The sequence below is a fragment of the Astyanax mexicanus genome, chromosome 14, assembly GCF_023375975.1.
Source record: "Astyanax mexicanus isolate ESR-SI-001 chromosome 14, AstMex3_surface, whole genome shotgun sequence".
Lineage (NCBI taxonomy): Eukaryota > Metazoa > Chordata > Actinopteri > Characiformes > Acestrorhamphidae > Astyanax > Astyanax mexicanus.
Window position 1 is genome coordinate 26,343,530 of NC_064421.1, and position 17,686 is coordinate 26,361,215.

General features: G+C 37.4%; 1 protein-coding gene across 1 annotated transcript in view; it reads right to left on the reverse strand.

Annotated features, from left to right (window-relative positions):
* asap2a (ArfGAP with SH3 domain, ankyrin repeat and PH domain 2a) overlaps positions 1 to 17,686 on the reverse strand; it is a 109,041-nt gene that overhangs the window by 10,469 nt on the left and 80,886 nt on the right. Inside the window, exons 10-21 of the mRNA XM_007252207.4 lie at positions 15,594 to 15,697; positions 15,299 to 15,368; positions 13,510 to 13,597; positions 9,631 to 9,679; positions 9,300 to 9,466; positions 7,985 to 8,118; positions 7,381 to 7,475; positions 5,733 to 5,922; positions 4,597 to 4,682; positions 4,211 to 4,326; positions 1,650 to 1,717; positions 1,426 to 1,533 (exon numbers count right to left, since the gene is read on the reverse strand). Coding sequence (XP_007252269.1) covers positions 1,426 to 1,533; positions 1,650 to 1,717; positions 4,211 to 4,326; positions 4,597 to 4,682; positions 5,733 to 5,922; positions 7,381 to 7,475; positions 7,985 to 8,118; positions 9,300 to 9,466; positions 9,631 to 9,679; positions 13,510 to 13,597; positions 15,299 to 15,368; positions 15,594 to 15,697 — 1,275 coding nt within the window. The remainder of the gene's footprint in view (positions 1 to 1,425; positions 1,534 to 1,649; positions 1,718 to 4,210; positions 4,327 to 4,596; positions 4,683 to 5,732; positions 5,923 to 7,380; positions 7,476 to 7,984; positions 8,119 to 9,299; positions 9,467 to 9,630; positions 9,680 to 13,509; positions 13,598 to 15,298; positions 15,369 to 15,593; positions 15,698 to 17,686) is intronic.

Here is a 17,686-nt window from a genome sequence, read left to right on the forward strand (position 1 = left end):
ATTCAGAAAATGAAGTGGACTCTTAGTTTGTTTCCAGAGCTACATATCAATATTATATATTGTTAAAAGCACCTTAGAAATAATTTCTCAGCCAGCGCTGACTCTTCATCTCTTCTATCAGCATTGTAAAAAAAATGGAGCCTATTACCCCCATTTCTACAAAGAACTAGGAGCTATTTATGTGCCACCTGGCATTATTTCATATTTGCATTTTAAAGGGGTAAACTCAGCATTGACTTGTTTGTATAACCAAGGGGATTTCAAGTGGCCAGGTGTGAATGAAACGTAGATCTGCACATTATATGAATGAGACACATTAAAAAGGCTGAGTGTAGATAGTTTCTCTGAGATCGCAGACAACCTTTTTATACAGAGTAATACAACTCGTCCCTTTTCTTTCATAGAAAAAAATACACTGCTTTAAACATTAGACTGGTGACCTTCATCTTCAGTCTTAAGTGGGTCTAAATATCAGTTCCTCCTTCTCATCATTACACAACTTACATATTCATTTTATAGTAGAATAGCTACTGAAAAAACAACTGCAGATTTTATATAATAATGAATATTAAGATTATGTATTTTTCAGTAACACACAGTTCCCTAGAGTTTCAAAGAAATGTGGCATGTTAAGGGGTGGGCGATACTGCACAATATTTTCGGGTTTTCCTCATATTCTTGGTGATGAGGAAACATTGAATAATATTTGATTATATTGTTCAACATTTAGCAGAAACAAAAAAAAAATCTAAATTTTGTTTATTCTGTAAAGAGTAAGAGTTTCTGATTTTGTAAAAGTAACACTATAAGAAACAAAATGTAACATAAAATTAATGCAATGTAGTAAAATAATATTTAGTGCATTTATATGAACTGCAAACATACACCATCATACAAAAAATACCCTTATTACTATTGTTAAGTTAATATTACTATATATTGTGCACAATACGAAATGACGCACGCCTAGACTTTTTGTCAAAATACCAAAGTAATCAAGCACCAGATCAGATCAACAAGGTCATTATCACCCACAGCTTACTTCTGCAACTGTTTTCACAAATATAGTGTAATATAACTCGCGTCTGAAGAGTGAAAGAGCTAGCACTGTGGTTAGCGGGTAATGCTAATGCTGCTCCAGCAGTGCTAGCCCGGGTTAGGAGCAGGCTACAGGCTGATAATACTCTCCCTGGAACGGCTAAGGAGCTAGCTCTTAGCATGGTTAGCGGCTAATGCTAATGCTGCTCCAGTCTCAAGTCTAGGTGCTGGAGAACTAAACTGAAACTCCTGTATAACTCTGTACTTCAGCAGAGTGGCTTTACTGAACCTTAGAACCTGACTAGTAAAATTCATACATAAGGTACACCAGATTATATGATGCACTGACAATTTTTGGGACAATTAAAGGATTTTAACTGATGTTACCTTCTCATCCAAATCTTCATCACTTTCGTCCAGATCTTCATGCTGTAGCCGCCACTCGTATTCCACATGTACATGCGCATTAAACTTGCCAGCCAGCGCCTGGGTCAGCTACAGACACCACAAACAACACACAGGGGGTTGATTACCTTTGCATGTCTTTGTTATTGATGTTGTTCTACATAGTAATACAGAAGATACTATCTTATTGAGTAAATGGTGCTCACCATCTCCTCACACTGCAGATGCTTGAGTCTCCTGGCGATGTCCAGCGGGGTTTCTCCCGCCTCGTTAGCTGCACACAAAATTAAGCAGAGCAAACATTAAACACATACAATAAAATTATGTCTAGAGAAGCTAGAACAGAAGAGCAATTACTGTAATTTACTGTACTAATCAAAATCAACATACACACACTGAGAAACCAAAAGTCATGGAACTGTAGTGTGTATTAAAAAAAAAGCTGTTTACACTCCTGGGGCCAGCTGTGCATAAGTACAAATGTAGACTAGTTGTAACGTAAGTGTTTACTTAATTCAGAGTTATGCCATATTAAATCTTATTAGGTTGCACCACACAAACTAGTATGTATATAAGTTGAAGCTAGGAGCTAATAAATATTTACAACTGGGGCTCAGAGTGGTCCAGCAGACTATGGCGCAGCTACTATGATCAGGAGATCGCTGGTTTGAATCCCAGTCATGCAGCTTGCCACCAGCTGCCAGAATCCCGAGAGAGCACAATTGACCTTGCTCTCTCTGGGTGGGTAGATGGCGCTATCTCCACACATCACTCCAAAGAAACCGAGTCACTGCGGTTTCCTCAGAGTGCGCTGTGATGCTACTCGACAATGCTGCATCAGCAGCAGTTCGAAAAGAAGCAGTGGCTGACTTCACATGTATCTGGCTAGAATTGTCCGGACTCACATTCACATAGTCCCTATTCAAAGTCTATTATGTTATGACTATTTAATTTCTGTCTGACACAAATATGACTGTTAATCCACACAAACATTCTGCATCAATAAAGTGCAATAAATGAAAGCGTTTAACCTGTTAATGTCCAGTTAAGGGATTAAAAACAGCCTTACCCACTTCCACACACAAATCAAATCATGACTTTATTCCTACATCAACCAGTAAATGTCAAAACATCATACATTTCATATCCTCCCATCATAACTGGAACATTTGGGTCATATTAAACGAGTGAAACACCCAACACATCCCAGTGCCAGGCCACCCGTTGTTCTGGCTTAGCTCCTTTGTTTTCTGCGTTCGTTAGAAGAGCATTAATTAGTGTGATTCTCATACTCAACACCAGGAGCCGTGCCAGCTACAGCTCCACACTCTTATCACCACATCCAGCTTTCAGCAGAGTCAAAACAGCTTTCAGCAGAGCCCTCTGCCAGGCACAAGAATGTGGAAGGATACAAGCAAACAAAACAAAGCATCCGGCAAAAGCTTCAGCAGAAAGTTATTATTTTACTTCTGTAGAGCCTTATAAAGTTAACCCTTTAATGCCTGAACTATCAAATCAGTGATAGAACAAAAATAGAATTGATCTCCTGACCTGATCACTTGTTTATCTATACTTACTGAAAATACATTTAATCTTGGATTTGTACTGTGTATTATATTCAACACATCCAGAATGTATAATAATAATAATAATAATAATAATATTTTTTTTTATATAGCACCTGTCATACACAGAATGCAGCTCAAGGTGTTTTACAATAAAATAATATATACATAAAAAACAACAGATCTCAATAAAACAAACAAAACTAAAATAATGTATAGTGGATAGATAAAATAATGTAAAATATAGTAACACAAATGGATTATTTGGAAACTATATAAAATAAACAAAACTAAAAAAAAGCTTAAAAGTGTTATTAAAACAAATACTTTTTTTCAGCTACTTTTTAAAAGTGGTAACAGATTAGTATTGGTCACAGCAGGTTTTTGTGTTAAAAAATAGCCTAAAAATATATAAATTTAGCAAATGTTTAACCCAATATACCCATTATTGCCTCAAACTACTGGCTTGCTTATGAGATTTCTGAAACTTTGACATGATAAAATGTTCTCACTTTAAAAATCTATACGTTTCAAGGCAAGAGCGTTTAGATTTAGTGTTCCTTCTGTACTAGTTTTGGGATTTTAGGGCCCTCTCTGGTGAGAATGGGTAATTGCACAGAGCGTGCGGAAGAATCATTTTAAACTGGGTGGGTGTGATGCGGTCTCCTTTCAGAGCGGATGAATCTGATTCCAGGTTATGTTCAGTCAGAGAGAGAGAGAGAGAGAGAGAGTGCACACACTCAGTCAGAAACTTCACTTCAACTACACACTTTGTTTTTACTATGAGTGAATGAGCTGCTGAGGTCTGAGTTTCCTCTTCTGAAGTCTCCATTGCTCCACCAGCTACTCGGGTTCAGTAAAACTGAGATCGATCCTCTTTTAGAGGCCGTATATGTGACAGAAGAACTGCTGCGAAAAGCGACCCGACACCCCAGTTTTTATAATATATTGAATGAATATATTAGGCTTAGCAGGGATGGTCATTTCATCACACTGGTACCATTAAATACAATATACGGACTGTCACTTTAATGAGCTGTAAGCTTTCATAACACTTGTACTCTATATTTTTTTAAGCAGTTTCAGTTCAAAAGTAAAGGAAACCATATCTGGGCTGTTCCATACAGGTAAGACGTTGACCTGAACTACGGTTTCAAAGAGATGGTTCTAAAGCTGTGTGGCTGATAGAGGCATAAACTTACCGATGTCTATAGAAGCCTTGCCTCGTAGAAGCAGCTTGAGGCACTCGCTGTTGTCCGTGAGGCAGCAGTAATGTAGTGCAGTGCTGCCCTTCACTGTCTGCTTGTCCAGATTCAGACTACAAAAAAAAAAAAAAAAAAAAACACAGTTCAGCCACTTTCCCGGAGGTACTATATACTTATACTGTCCTTCAAAGAGTGTTTCTAAAAGGGCAAAACTCTCTTTAAGAAATGTTAAGTGGGCTAAAAAGGCTTTATCTGCATATAAACACACAGATGCACAGACAAAAATAAGCCTGACTGCTGCTTTGGGAATAGTATTACGCTGATCAGCAGAGTGCAGGAATAACAGTACAGGTATGTATGTGGGTTTGCTGTGGAGTTCTTGCCTGTTCTGAGTGAGGAAGTCCACAATGTGAAGAGAGGTTCTGTCTACCAGCCTGACGGCCAAATGCAGGGCTGTCTCGCCATGTTCCTGTAAAAACAGAGCAATAATTAAAGGTGTCCTTATGCTAAAATCCACTTTTTCTTGTTCTTTGTGAAATGCAATAGGTCTCTCGAAGTGGTATATGTACGCTGCACATGAAACTGTTCCTCTAACACCATTGTCTGCAGTAGCTAGTAAAAGAAAATAAAAAAAACAAACGAGTGGATCAGGTAAAGCACAGTGTCTACGTCAACCCGTGAATTAGTATTCATGGCCTCGCCCACCTTGGCTCGTGAACGCCCATCTCGTTAGAGCGCCCGTTTTGTCAAACAGGAGCTAACAGAGCTAGGAACAGCATGGCAAGTTCGTTCCTGTGTTATTTGTGCAAATAACACATCAGTGTTATATGCTTTACCCAGTAATTCAGAGCTAAGGTAAAAATGTTAGTCAGAATTTGTCTATGGAACACTACCAGCGAAGTACAATTGAGATAGTTAGGTGTATGTGTTTAAAACATCTCTGTTTACACTAGTTAAAAGTAAAAATCCACTTTGAGGTTTTCTTTCAACTGCCTGGGACGGTTCTGATGCGGATTCTTGGATTTTCAAACTAGGTTTACGTAGGATCTCCGGTGGATTTTGCGGTTTACAGAGACTCTGAGACTAGGTCAGTGGCTGAACTGCACTTAGCAGTCTTTATTTTTTAAATATTTCTAACTGTTGTCCGTCTTGCTGGTGTCACAGTGCTGTTAGGCAATCAGAGGTGATATGTTTGCATATATGAATATTTATGAGCAAGAACCAAAACCTATCGTCCCCCCATCCCGAACACTGCTCTTTTTTTTTTTTTACAAAAAACAGCTCACATGGCATTCATTCATACTGGAGAGCACAACTAGACATTTTTAAATGAATAAAATAAAATGAAAATCGATGGAATAAGACCTTTAACAGAATAGAACAGTTTAAAATATGAAAGACAGATTCCACACTAAGATACTAGAGTGGCTTGTAAAACATGGAATGATAAGATATGGCACAGGCCTACATGGAAGTACTTTTTCTTGGCCAATCATAGAGCGGACAGAAATGAACTCACATGCCCATTGGCCAAGGGAATGGGTTCCATCAGGTCCACCCCTTCAGCAAAGACCTGGATGAGGGAGAAGATGTCCCGGGCCTTCACCGCATCGCACAGCGTGTGTAGTTTGGATGCTGCATCCGGACACTTCTTACGGGCAAAACGCTTCTCTGTGTATTTGGCTATGATGAAGTCTTTCCTGGCCTGCCTGATAGACAGAGGAGATATAAAACAAAAACAGTAAAGCCTTACATACTTACCCATAACACACACCCATGAAAAAACCCAGCTAAAATCACAGCCACACCTAATCGTAAATTATTTCTACTTCACATATCAGAAGAATTCATACAGCGCAATTCCACAGTAAAAAAAAAAGTGATACAGCTCTCATATTTCCAGTTATACCGGTTCTTTAAATAGTCAACCTTTCACTTTTGATATCCTGGTCATTAAGAGACGGGTAAAATGCCTTTCAAACAGATGTGAAGGAACTGCAAATATGGTCAGCAATATTAATCTACAATGTAGAAAAAAAAAAAAAAAATATATATATATATATATATATATATATATAATGTTAAATTTGCGCTGAGAAGTTTAATTGCACAGATCATATGGAAGAGTACATGTAAGTTAATGTAAATAAATTGTGTTTGTGTAAAATACTTTTTTACCATTGTTTTTTTTTTTTGTTTATGTAATACTGTCAAAAAGTGGAGAAAATATATCCAACATCCAACCAACATACCAAACATACCTGATTTTAAAATATATACAGCTCTGGAAAAAAATAAGAGACCACTTCAGTTTCTGTCTATTTATAGGTATATGTTTGAGTAAAAAGAACATTGTTGTTTGATTATATAAACTACAGACAACATTTCTCCCAAATTCCAAATAAAAATATTGTCATTTAGAGCATTTCTTTGCAGAAAATGAGAAATGGCTGAAATAACTTAAAAGATGCAGAGCTTTCAGACCTCAAATAATGCAAAGACAACAAGTTCAAATTCATAAAGTTTTAAGAGTTTAGAAATCAGTATTTGTTGGAATATCCCTGGTTTTTAATCACAGTTTTCTTGAATCTTGGCATGTTCTCCTCCACCAGTCTTACACACTGCTTTTGGGTAACTTTATGCCTTTACTCCTGGTGCAAAAATTCAAGCAGTTCAGTTTGGTTTGATGGCTTGTGATCATCCATCTTCCTCTTGATTATATTCCAGAGGTTTTCAATTTGGTAAAATCAAACAAACTCATCATTTTTAAGTGGTCTCTTATTTTTTATCTAGAGCTGTATGTTAAGACATTGAAGGTATTGTCATGCCAGGAAACTGATACCATTAATTAGAATTTTTTGTTCCCTCCAAACAAAGAGTACTACTGCTTTCAATTTGACAGGAAAAAAAAAAGATTAGCGACTGCTGCTTTAAAATGGCAAGTTAGCAGGACAAGAATATCATTAGACAGCTAATCAGATGGACTGATAAGGCCTGGATATCTGGCCAGACAGATACAATAAAAGGTGAGAGGGGGCCCTGCTTTAAAGACAACTCTCTCGTTTGAATTAAAAGCAAGAAAAAGACACTGCAAGCCAGAAAGAGAGAAACAGAGAGAGAGAGTGAGTGTGTGTAAGAGAGAGTGAGAGAGATAGAGCATGACTTACATGTCGCTGGTTGGATTCGGTTTGACCACATCTTCCGCACTCAGGCAGGCCTCCATGATCTCATTAAAGCCAGCATTCCCCACATTCTTGGCAAGCTGCAGAACACACACATACACAAACACACAGTTGATGACCAGTCCACCGACCATTTCGAACACAAGTCTATTACAATGGATCCCTTCCCAAAACCAACAGCTCTTCCCAGCACCACCCATTTACCTACGGTTCATTTCACCCACACGGCTTTTCAACAAAAGCACCCGTCAGTCTCACACCAAACAAGAGTCAAACACTCAGAAATCAACAACAGAACAAAGGCCGCGGTTCGAGCCTCACTCACTGTGGCCAGCAGCTCTGCCGTCTACTGTAATGACAGTAATGATTACGCATGACAGGCTACGAGCCACGGGGCCAAGAGCGCTCGTGTGGATTGACTCGCTCTGAGACAAACTGTTTTAATACTGATCCACAAAAATGAAGAATATGGAAACGAAGACCCAAAAGATGCCGCATAACAACCAGAAACAGAGAGCAGACTCGCACATACAGTATGTATAATAGACATTTCTGGTTGCGTAAATCAAATGTGCAATAAAATACTAACCAACAGTTCTGATGTGCTGAGGACATCCAGCGTGAGAGACTGAATCCTGGAGTAGTGAACGCCCAGTTCACGATGGATTCCAGAACATTCTATACAGGTCAGGATGCCCAGGTTAGTGGAGAGCCATGTGGGACCTGGAATACAGGAAGGATACGAAGAAGAAACATTCAGAACTGAGTTTGAGTGAGTGAGTAGAACTGACAGATAGACAGAACGACTGACCGAATGACTGACTGAACGAGCAAATGACTGACTGAACAACTGGCTGAACGACTGACTAAACGGCTGACTAAACAACTGACTAAATGACTAACCTACTGAACGACTAATTGACTGACTGAACGACAGACTGAATAAGTGACCGATTGACTGACTAAACAACTGACTGAACAAGTAAATAACTCACTGAACGACAGACTGATTAAACGACTGACTGATTGACTGACTAATCGACTGACTGAACGTGTAAATGACTGACTGAACGACAGACTGAACAACTGGCTGAACGACTGACTAAACGGTTGATGGACTGAACAAGTAAATGACTGACTGAAAGACAGACTGAACAACTGACTGAACGAATGACTAAACGGCTGACTGAATGAGTAAACGACGTAAATGAATGACTGAACAACTGAGTAAACGAATGACTGACTGAACGCCTAAACGACTGACTGATGGAGTAAACGACTGACTGAACGACAGACTGAACACAACTGACTGACTGAATGACTAAATGACTGACTGAACGAGTAAACAACTGACTAAATGACTGACTGATGGAGTAAACGACTGACTGATGGAGTAAACGACTGACTGAATGACTAAATGACTGACTGAACGAGTAAACAACTGACTAAACGACTGACTGAACAAGTAAAGAACTAGAAGCTATTTTAACCAAAAAATTGCTTGTGCTAGGAATTCAATAGTACAGCTGATTAGCCGAAACAGCAGCACACAAAAGAGTGTGAAAATGTATCATATCATATATAAAAATCATATAATCATGTGACCATTACATCCATAAAAAAACATCTTCAATCCCTTTAAGAGCTTAAGTTTCTAGTTGAATACGTCTCCCCGTAGCATTTTAGAAACCAAACAGCAGCTGCAGGAAATAAAGGACCAAGGGATTCAGGATAAAAACATCTCACTTAGTGATCTCAACATAACATAAACCACACTTCACAAGTGAGCTGAAGCCTCATTAGCTTATGATGTAGTGTATGAATTACGCAATCGGACTGGTTTCGCTGTCCCTTTGTTGCCCTAAATCTTCCTTTTCCTTCCTGCCAGTTTGCGGGTCACTCACCTGGCGCGCCGCAGTCGCAGCAGACGTCGTTGCCAGTCATGCGTTTGACCTCACCCAGGATGGCCTTGGTCAGCTCCTGGACGATGTTGTTCTCTCCCACGTGCTGGTCTCCCTTAAAGGCGTTGTTCAGAGCTTCCTCTTTACTGTTCTGCAGCACCGAGATCCAACTGAGGGCCACAGGAAGAGAGAGAGAGAGCAGAGAGTGGAGAGGAAGAGGAGAGTAGTCGGTTTGGAAAGAGGCAATTAGGAGTCAGGAAAAGGAACTTAATAATTCCACCTAAATGCAGAAATCCCTTAATACATATACATGCACATGCACACACATACTCACATTTGACATTCTGGCTCATCCTCTGCCTGGAAGTGATATGTTCTATCATCTGTTTGATTGAAAAGAAGAGAGAGAGAGGAGGAAAAGTAAGATTAAAAAAAAGAGGAAAAAGTACAGAATTGATATTTGCAAGCACTTTAAATAGGGGGCCAAACTGGATCATATCAACATCTCATTTTCAATTTTTTAAGCAGAGTATTCTCTTTAAAAAATTTATTCACAATAGTGAATCTATAAAATATCAAATATCAACTGATAGCTTTCCACTAGATTTTGGAGTACAGCTCTAAGAGTTTTATGAGGTAGAGTCACCTGAAATGGCCTTAAGTTAAGAGCTGTGCTGAACTTAAAATTTCTTGTTCTCTTAATTTGTGTTTAAGAGCATCAGTTGTAAAGTGAAGAGGTAGAGTTTAGGTATACAGTGAATATACCTATTTGAGTTATGTTCTAATCCATATTATGGCAAAAACTACTCAACTAAGTAAAGAAAAAATACTTTAAGAAATGAAGGTCAGTCAATCCCAAACATTTCAAGAATTTTGAAAGTATCCTTAAGTGCAGTTGCAAAGACAATGAAAAACATTATGATGAAACTGGCACTCATCAGGACCGCCTCAGGAAAGGAAGACAAAGGGTTACCACTGTTGCACAGGATCATTTCATTAGTTACCAGTTACCAGAGTCCAAACTTTTGGTACTGGCCTTTGCATGCATCCTTTTTTTTATTTATTTTAATCCAAACTGCAAGCTAGTTCTCTAAATATTTTGACAACCAGCATCATTTAGATTTCACTTTCACACTAGCTAGGAAAGTGAAAGTTATTCATTTACAGAAGTCCTTGAAAGCTGTAATATAAAACTCCCTCATTCCCTCACTCACTGCCCTCCTGCCCTTATACAAACAAATCACTCAAAAAAAATAAAGTTTTGTTTTGATTATTGTCGAGTGTTACTTATTTCCTTTGTTATAAAAGCACTGAAATGTAATTTCAGTCAGTAGCAGCCAAGAGACCACAGCACATCCGTTTTCTATTGAAGAAACCACTTTCTAAAAATGTCAAGCATCTGCGAAAACGCACTGGGATTATTCAGCAGGCCTACAGTGGTTTGAAAAAAAAACAAAAAAAAAAACTTTGTGGTAACGTCAAGGCAAAAGGGTCACCAGAGTGTCTTGCAAACATGGCTGTGAAGCTAAAAGCAATGCTGTAAAAGGCTGGGAACATCAGTGTATTCCCCGGTGGGTGTGCACACACTGATATGAGTATTCAAAAAAAAAAAAAAAAAAAGCACCAGCCAAAAATAAAGATTCCAAAACAAACACTTATGTTTTAATGCTTAAAACTAATGTTATAAAGCTCTAAAAATGTTTGAAAAATCCTTTAAAAACTTGGTTTAACCCATAATCATCCAGACCAAGTGAATACTTGTATGCTTCACTTACAACAGCAGCAACAGCAAAAGAACCAATCTAATCTAATAAAAAAAATATATACTTATTTTTGCATGCATTTGAAACATCATGGGCTGCTTCTCTGACCAGTGCTCTCCTTGCTCGATCTATCAGTTTAGGTGGACCATGGCCATATCTTGGTAGGTTTGCAGCTGTAGAACACATTTTCCATTTTTGGATGATGGATTGAACAGTGCTCATTGGGATGCTTAAAGGTTGGGAATATGTTTTTATAACCGAACCCTGCTTTAAACTTCTCCACGGCTTTATCTCTGACCTGTCTGGTGAGTTCCTTGGTCTTCGTGATGCTGTTTGTTCACTAGTGTTCTCTAACCAACCACTGAGGCCTTCACAGAACAGGTGTTTATATTTATACTGAGACTAAATTACTCACAGCTGGACTCTAATAACTTATTCAGTGACAATTAACTGCACTTTTATTTAGGGGGTTCAGAGTAAAGTGACAATTAACTGCACTTTTATTTAGGGGGTTCAGTGTAAAGGGCCCGAATCACACTTTTCAGATTTTTATTTTATAAAACTTTTGAAATCAATGTATTATTTTCATTTCACTTCACAATTATGTGCTAGTTTGTGTTGGTTTATCACTTAAAGTCTCTATAAAATACATTTACGTTCAAGGGATATGAATACTTGTGCAGGCCACTGTAACATTATCAAAATGAGAAACTAAACTAAATCTTTGTAGAGACAGAAATGCCAGTAATCTCCATATTGTGAGTTGTGCACAATATTTTTTAATTAAATTAACTGTGATTTTTGCAGAGCTCATCCTACAGAACCAGCACACTGAGCATACAGTAGACAGGTAAAACGTTATATGTTCTAATAATTAAAAGGACAGAACACTGCAGCTCTGTTTCCACCAGTTTCCTTTGGTTACACATGAGAGTAGGAGTGGGAATCCCCCACACAGTCTACTTCCTCACAGACTCTAGTCCACCCTGGAGGGTAGAATATAATCACTGTCATACAAAAACCTTGTGTATCCAAAATGTCATCAGCAGAAGAAAAAAAAGCTTCACAGACAATGAAAACAACATCTGCCAGATTTAACTTCAAAAAATGAAAAATTGTAAAAACTGAGATTAAGAGATGGAGGATTTAAGGAGACAGCAATCTCAACAACTGTATTTCTTACATCCTCAGAGAGTTCTTTGCCATGAGGTATGCAAAAACTGTACCCAAAGCAACAAAGAGAAAATGAAACAAATGTTTACTGTGAAATGTACTCACTTGTGTTGCCAGCGTTATAGACATTAATGTCTGTGTGTTGAAGAAATCTGTACTGATCTACAAGCTGTAAACTAATTACTCCTTAAATTATATCCAAGTTTCTATTCTATTTCTATAGTAATGTAAGTATAATGTATAGTATATAATATATGTATAGAATAGAACTGGTACTGTCATTTCGTTCACTATAAAATCATCAGGTCAGGTATTAAGGAGTCGTAAAGTGACTCAGCTGAAGTACAGCATTATCCAGGAGTTTCAGTTTAGTTCTCCAGCAGCATTAGCATTAGCTGCTAACCTGTGTTGAGCGCTAGGTCTTTCGTCATTCAGGGGTGAGTATTATTATTGGCCAGTAGTCTGCTGCTAACCCCTTTTAGCACTGCTGGAGCAGCATTAGCATTATCCGCTGACCGTTCAGAGGTGAGTATATCGGATTGTAGTCTGCGCATTTACGGTGTTAAAATAAGCTATGTGGGAAGAACCGCTAGCTAATAACGCACGCAAATGCTAATGCTTCAGCATTAGTGGAAATTGGGAAATCTAAGCTTACTGTAAATAAGCGGAAGCACTTTACTCACCCAAATAAACAGTTTTCAGGAGAGAAATCTGCTTGTTTGTCTTGTCTGAAATGTTTTGTTTACTTAGCTTAGCTTTAGCTGCTGAATTTAGAAGGAAAACATGGTGACACCCCTGCTTCCAATACTAGTTATTAGCTACTAGTGTCGCACAAAATGCACCTTATGTTTGAAAAAAGACCAGAAAATAGAAGTTTATTAATAGTGCACCTTACAATCCGGTGCGCCTTAAATTGTAAAAAATATGGTGAGTATTTTTGTGAAAATGAAGACTACGTTTCCTGACACTAGTCTTCACATTTATCCCTGGTTTTGTAGGCACTACAGAGGCAAAAACAGTTTTTCTTTTTACTTTTTCTCTTTTTTTATGAAGGAGAATGAACTCTGCAGGAAAAAGGCCCCCTGCTTACTGTAGAGATCTGCAGGTCTGAAATTCCATCACAGCACCCAGCAGCATTCAATTTACAAAAGAGCCTTCATCACATTCACAGATGAGCTGCAGGTTCAGCAGTGAGAGGGGAGACAGGGGGGATATTTCTTTGGATACTTCAGGCAAAGTCTGTCTGTGGTGTGTGTGTACTGTGGGGCGTCACGTACGTGAGATTAGGTCGAAACTCTTCTTCTCCTCTGGATTATGCTTCACCTGACAGGTCAGAAGATTGAGCTTGGCAGGTGGTCTGTTTGCCTGCGAGAGAAAGAGAGAGAGAGAGAGAGAGAGAGAGAGAGAGAGAAAGAGAGAGATAAAGAGAGATAGAGATAGAGAGAGATAGAGATAGAGAAAGAGAGACAGAGCAAGAGAGAGAGAGGGATAGAAAGAGATAGAGAGAGAGAGAGAGAGAGTGTCACACTGCTTATGAACTGTATATTTCTATAAAAGTATCCTCCCTTGTGAACACATTTGCTTCACTTCAGTTTAATCCCCTCAGAAGTTTGATGGACACATTTAATGACACAGTTTTAAACATTTCTCTCTCTCTCTAAGAGGAGACAAAATCACACCAAGAGGAAGAAAACAGATCAAGCTGATACAATTAATTAATTAGCTGACTCTTGCACCAGTGCAGACATCAAAGGCAATGGACACTCTATGATAAGGTCAGAAGCAATCAGTTGAATTTTTTACGCAACAATTAAAAAGCAAATGCATGAAAATGTTTAGGAGACCATAATATATATACAGCTCTAGAAAAAAAAGGAAGTGACCACTTCAGTTTCTGAATCAGTTTCTCTGATTTTGCTATTTGCTATTGTCATTTAGAGCATTTATTTGCAGAAAATGAGAAATGGCTGAAATACAAAAAAAAATATTGTAAAGAATATTGTAAAGAAAACAAGTTTTAAGAGTTCAGAAATCAATATTTAATGAAAATTACTGAAATAACCCTGGTTTTTAATCACAGTTTTCATGCATCTTGGCATGTTCACCTCCACCAGTCTTACTCACTGATTTTGGATAACTTTATGCCTGCACTCCTGTTGCAAAAATGTAAGCAGTTCAGCATGGTTTGTTGGCTTGTGATCATCCATCCATCCATCTTGATTTTATTCCAGAGGTTTTCAATTTGGTAAAATCAAAGAAAACCTCATTAAGTGGTCTCGTATGTTTTTCCCAGAGCCCTATGTAAATAAACTGACCACTGTAATTGGCTAAGCATGTAAAGATTACTTTATTTCCAAAATAAACAATATTTCCTGCTTTCACAATTAGCTGGTTATGAAAAGGAATCCTTTCTGCTAGTGTCACTGGCTGCACCGCCCTCATGCTTCACAGCTGGAAAAACCGTCCTGAAAATATCCATACATATCCTAGAGGTAAATTTTTTTTTTCATTTTATTCATAAATAATTAGAAAATGCCTTTATATTGTGGCTATATTTAATTAGAAAAGAAACAACAAAACTCTTCTTAGACTGTCTTAAGGAAACCTAAGGAATACCACACACACTGCCAGTCAAAGGTTTTAGAACACCCCTATTTTTTTTAACTGTCCAATAGCAGTGCTGAATCCATTTTACCCATTTTTGCTACAAGGCAATAAAGATAAGTTCGGAATATACCATTAGATTTATGTTACAAGATGCATTTATTTAAGAGAATTAAGAGAAGATACATTTTTTTTTCATTTTTCATGAAATTCTGTTTGCAAAAGGCAAAAATAATAATAATAATAATAATAATAATAATAATAATAATAATAAAAATGAATAAATACCAAATTTGTCTTCACTTTATTTCAATTGGAAAAGTTAATGTTGATTTGTCTATTTTGTTTTTTACAGAAAATAGAACTGATTGTAATAAACATTACACTTAATGTAAATAAGCTGTTTTGTAAAGTTTGTGAGAAAATAAATGTAACTGAACTTCAAGCAGCACTTTTACTCACCGTCCCGTGGGAAATGGTCAGGTAGCCGTTCTTGACTGTGCACTTTCTCTTCTGCCAAACTTTCCGTAGGCTGTGGACAGGAAACAGGAAGTTATCACCATGCATCCTCACTGTCCTTCAGCCCCCAGTGTTCTTTTCCATCAATAACTAACTTCAGCTGCAGTTAAATGAAGCTTCGAGCCATGTGCTCCGTGATGAATAATGCAGCCTGAGCTTCAGGGGCTCTAATGAATATGCTCTCACACTGCGAATGGCATTTTAATGAAGTCTCAAGTCAACTGCCTTGTCAACTCACCCATCGCTCTTCTTGTACAGGTTTCCGCTGCGCTCTGTCCCATGCTCTTTATTCCCCTGGGGCTGGTGCAAACTGTAGGTGGCGCTCTGTCGCACCTGCGAATCCTACAAACAAGCACAGGGGCAAATGAGGACGTGCTTTGTATGTGGCACATGCAAATTTATGTTAAACTCTGTGGAAGAACTGGCTAATCTTGCAGTCAGAGGAAGGGAAAATGTTGTTTTTGCACTTCAGTGTGGTCACTTCCTCTGAGGAAATGGCCATAGTGGACTTCCCAGAACTCCCCCAGTTAGCGACAATTTTTAAACACATTACCAAAGCAAGGTAAGCTTGCCAAGCCTGAAACTTTAGAAAATAACCAGCTTGAATTAAAGATTAATACAATTAAACATAATAGAGGTTAATTAAAACATGAGTTTAAGGAAGTAAATTAAACCAAGCCCTTGTCAACTTGTTTTTAACATATAGAAATATAAAATAGCTAATGAGAAGAGCCAATTAGTCAAATGGAATATGTCTTATCCTAAATGATGAAACATTGCAACAAAACTAAAATAAATTCGGCACATAAACAGCTTAATAAATATTTTAATCTTCATGCCTTTAGCAGATCAGTAGGAGCTCTACATAAAGTAGTTTTATTTAGGGATGTACCGGCCACATTTTTTGATAAATTTGATTTTGAGTATCTTCTATTACCGAGTCACCCTCTGATACATTGGCAATGCAGTAGAAAAAAAAAAGAACACTTCCAAGTTGTTATTTAATGTTTTTTTTTTTAATACATTTTTATTTTTTATTGAAAAAACAAGTATCAGTAATCAGAAAATACACAGGTAATATATATGCATATACTTTTAAATGATATATATTTATACATATATGCATCTTTTCTTAAATAAAAAAGGGCACACAACAACAATTCTGTGATTAATCATAATTAAGATTATGATTCATATATTTTTTTAATGGGACAGTAATAATAGTGTAGTGTGGGTTCGGACTGGCAGACTAGATTTAGACTAGACTTTTACTGTATTATAATATCTATATTATAATATAGTGAAGTTATATGCTTTCAATTAGAATACTGTAACTTGATGAGCTAAAGAGTTTAACAGGGCCTTAATGGAGGAAATAAATGCTAGTGTAGCTGCCTATATTGCCTTTTTAATGTGTGTGAGAGAGAGAAAGAGAGAGAGAGAACGAGTGAGTGAATGAGGCTGAGAGACTTTGGCATAGTGTTACATTTTTGATAAATTAGTGATTCACATATTTTCCACCCAATTCGATCCTTAGGAAAAAATATTTAAATGAAATAAATACTTAAATGAGACAATACTTAACCATTTAACAATGTGTATTACAGTCGTTATATATACTGTTAAGTGTGACTCTTATTGTAAAGTGTTACCGACTTAAGCTTAAAAGTCGATATTTAAACGCAAAGAACCAGTGTTATATTTTCTAAGAGAAATTAAGAGAAATGTATAGTAGGGGGGTCAATTATTTAAAAACATAACTGTGTCAAAGCAATATTCTGTGGTAAAACATAATTAAAATCATGGTTAAAAATGGTTAGTGTTGGTACTGCTCTGTATTTTGTAATGGGTTTTATTTTTATCGTACTGATTAAAATTCTTGACGCTCTACTGCTGCTTTCTAAAAAGCATGTATGCCTACATTATCACACAAAAACACCAACTTAACCAAATGAACTAAAAAGTATTGAAAGGACAATGGAATTAGAATTTTTTTTTTCAAGATTTGTCTCTATCAGTTTCAGAACATTCAGAAAATTGGGACACATTCATATTTAGTATCTGAGGAGCTTTCCCCACATTCAGCAACATTCAGCACAAAAAAATTAACATTAAAAAGGCACTTACTCTCCTAGACTTCATTGGCAAAGGGAGGAAGCATTAAAGAAGAGTGGAAAGCATTGTGTCAGACACTTTAAACACAACAGCCAGACAAGCATCAGAAAGCAAGCACAGATGTCGAATGCTAAGCTAAACAATCCTCAGGCTACTTAGCCGCAGCTCACGTGTTAAGAAGGCTGTTAAACTCTGATTGATTTATGTTTGGATTAA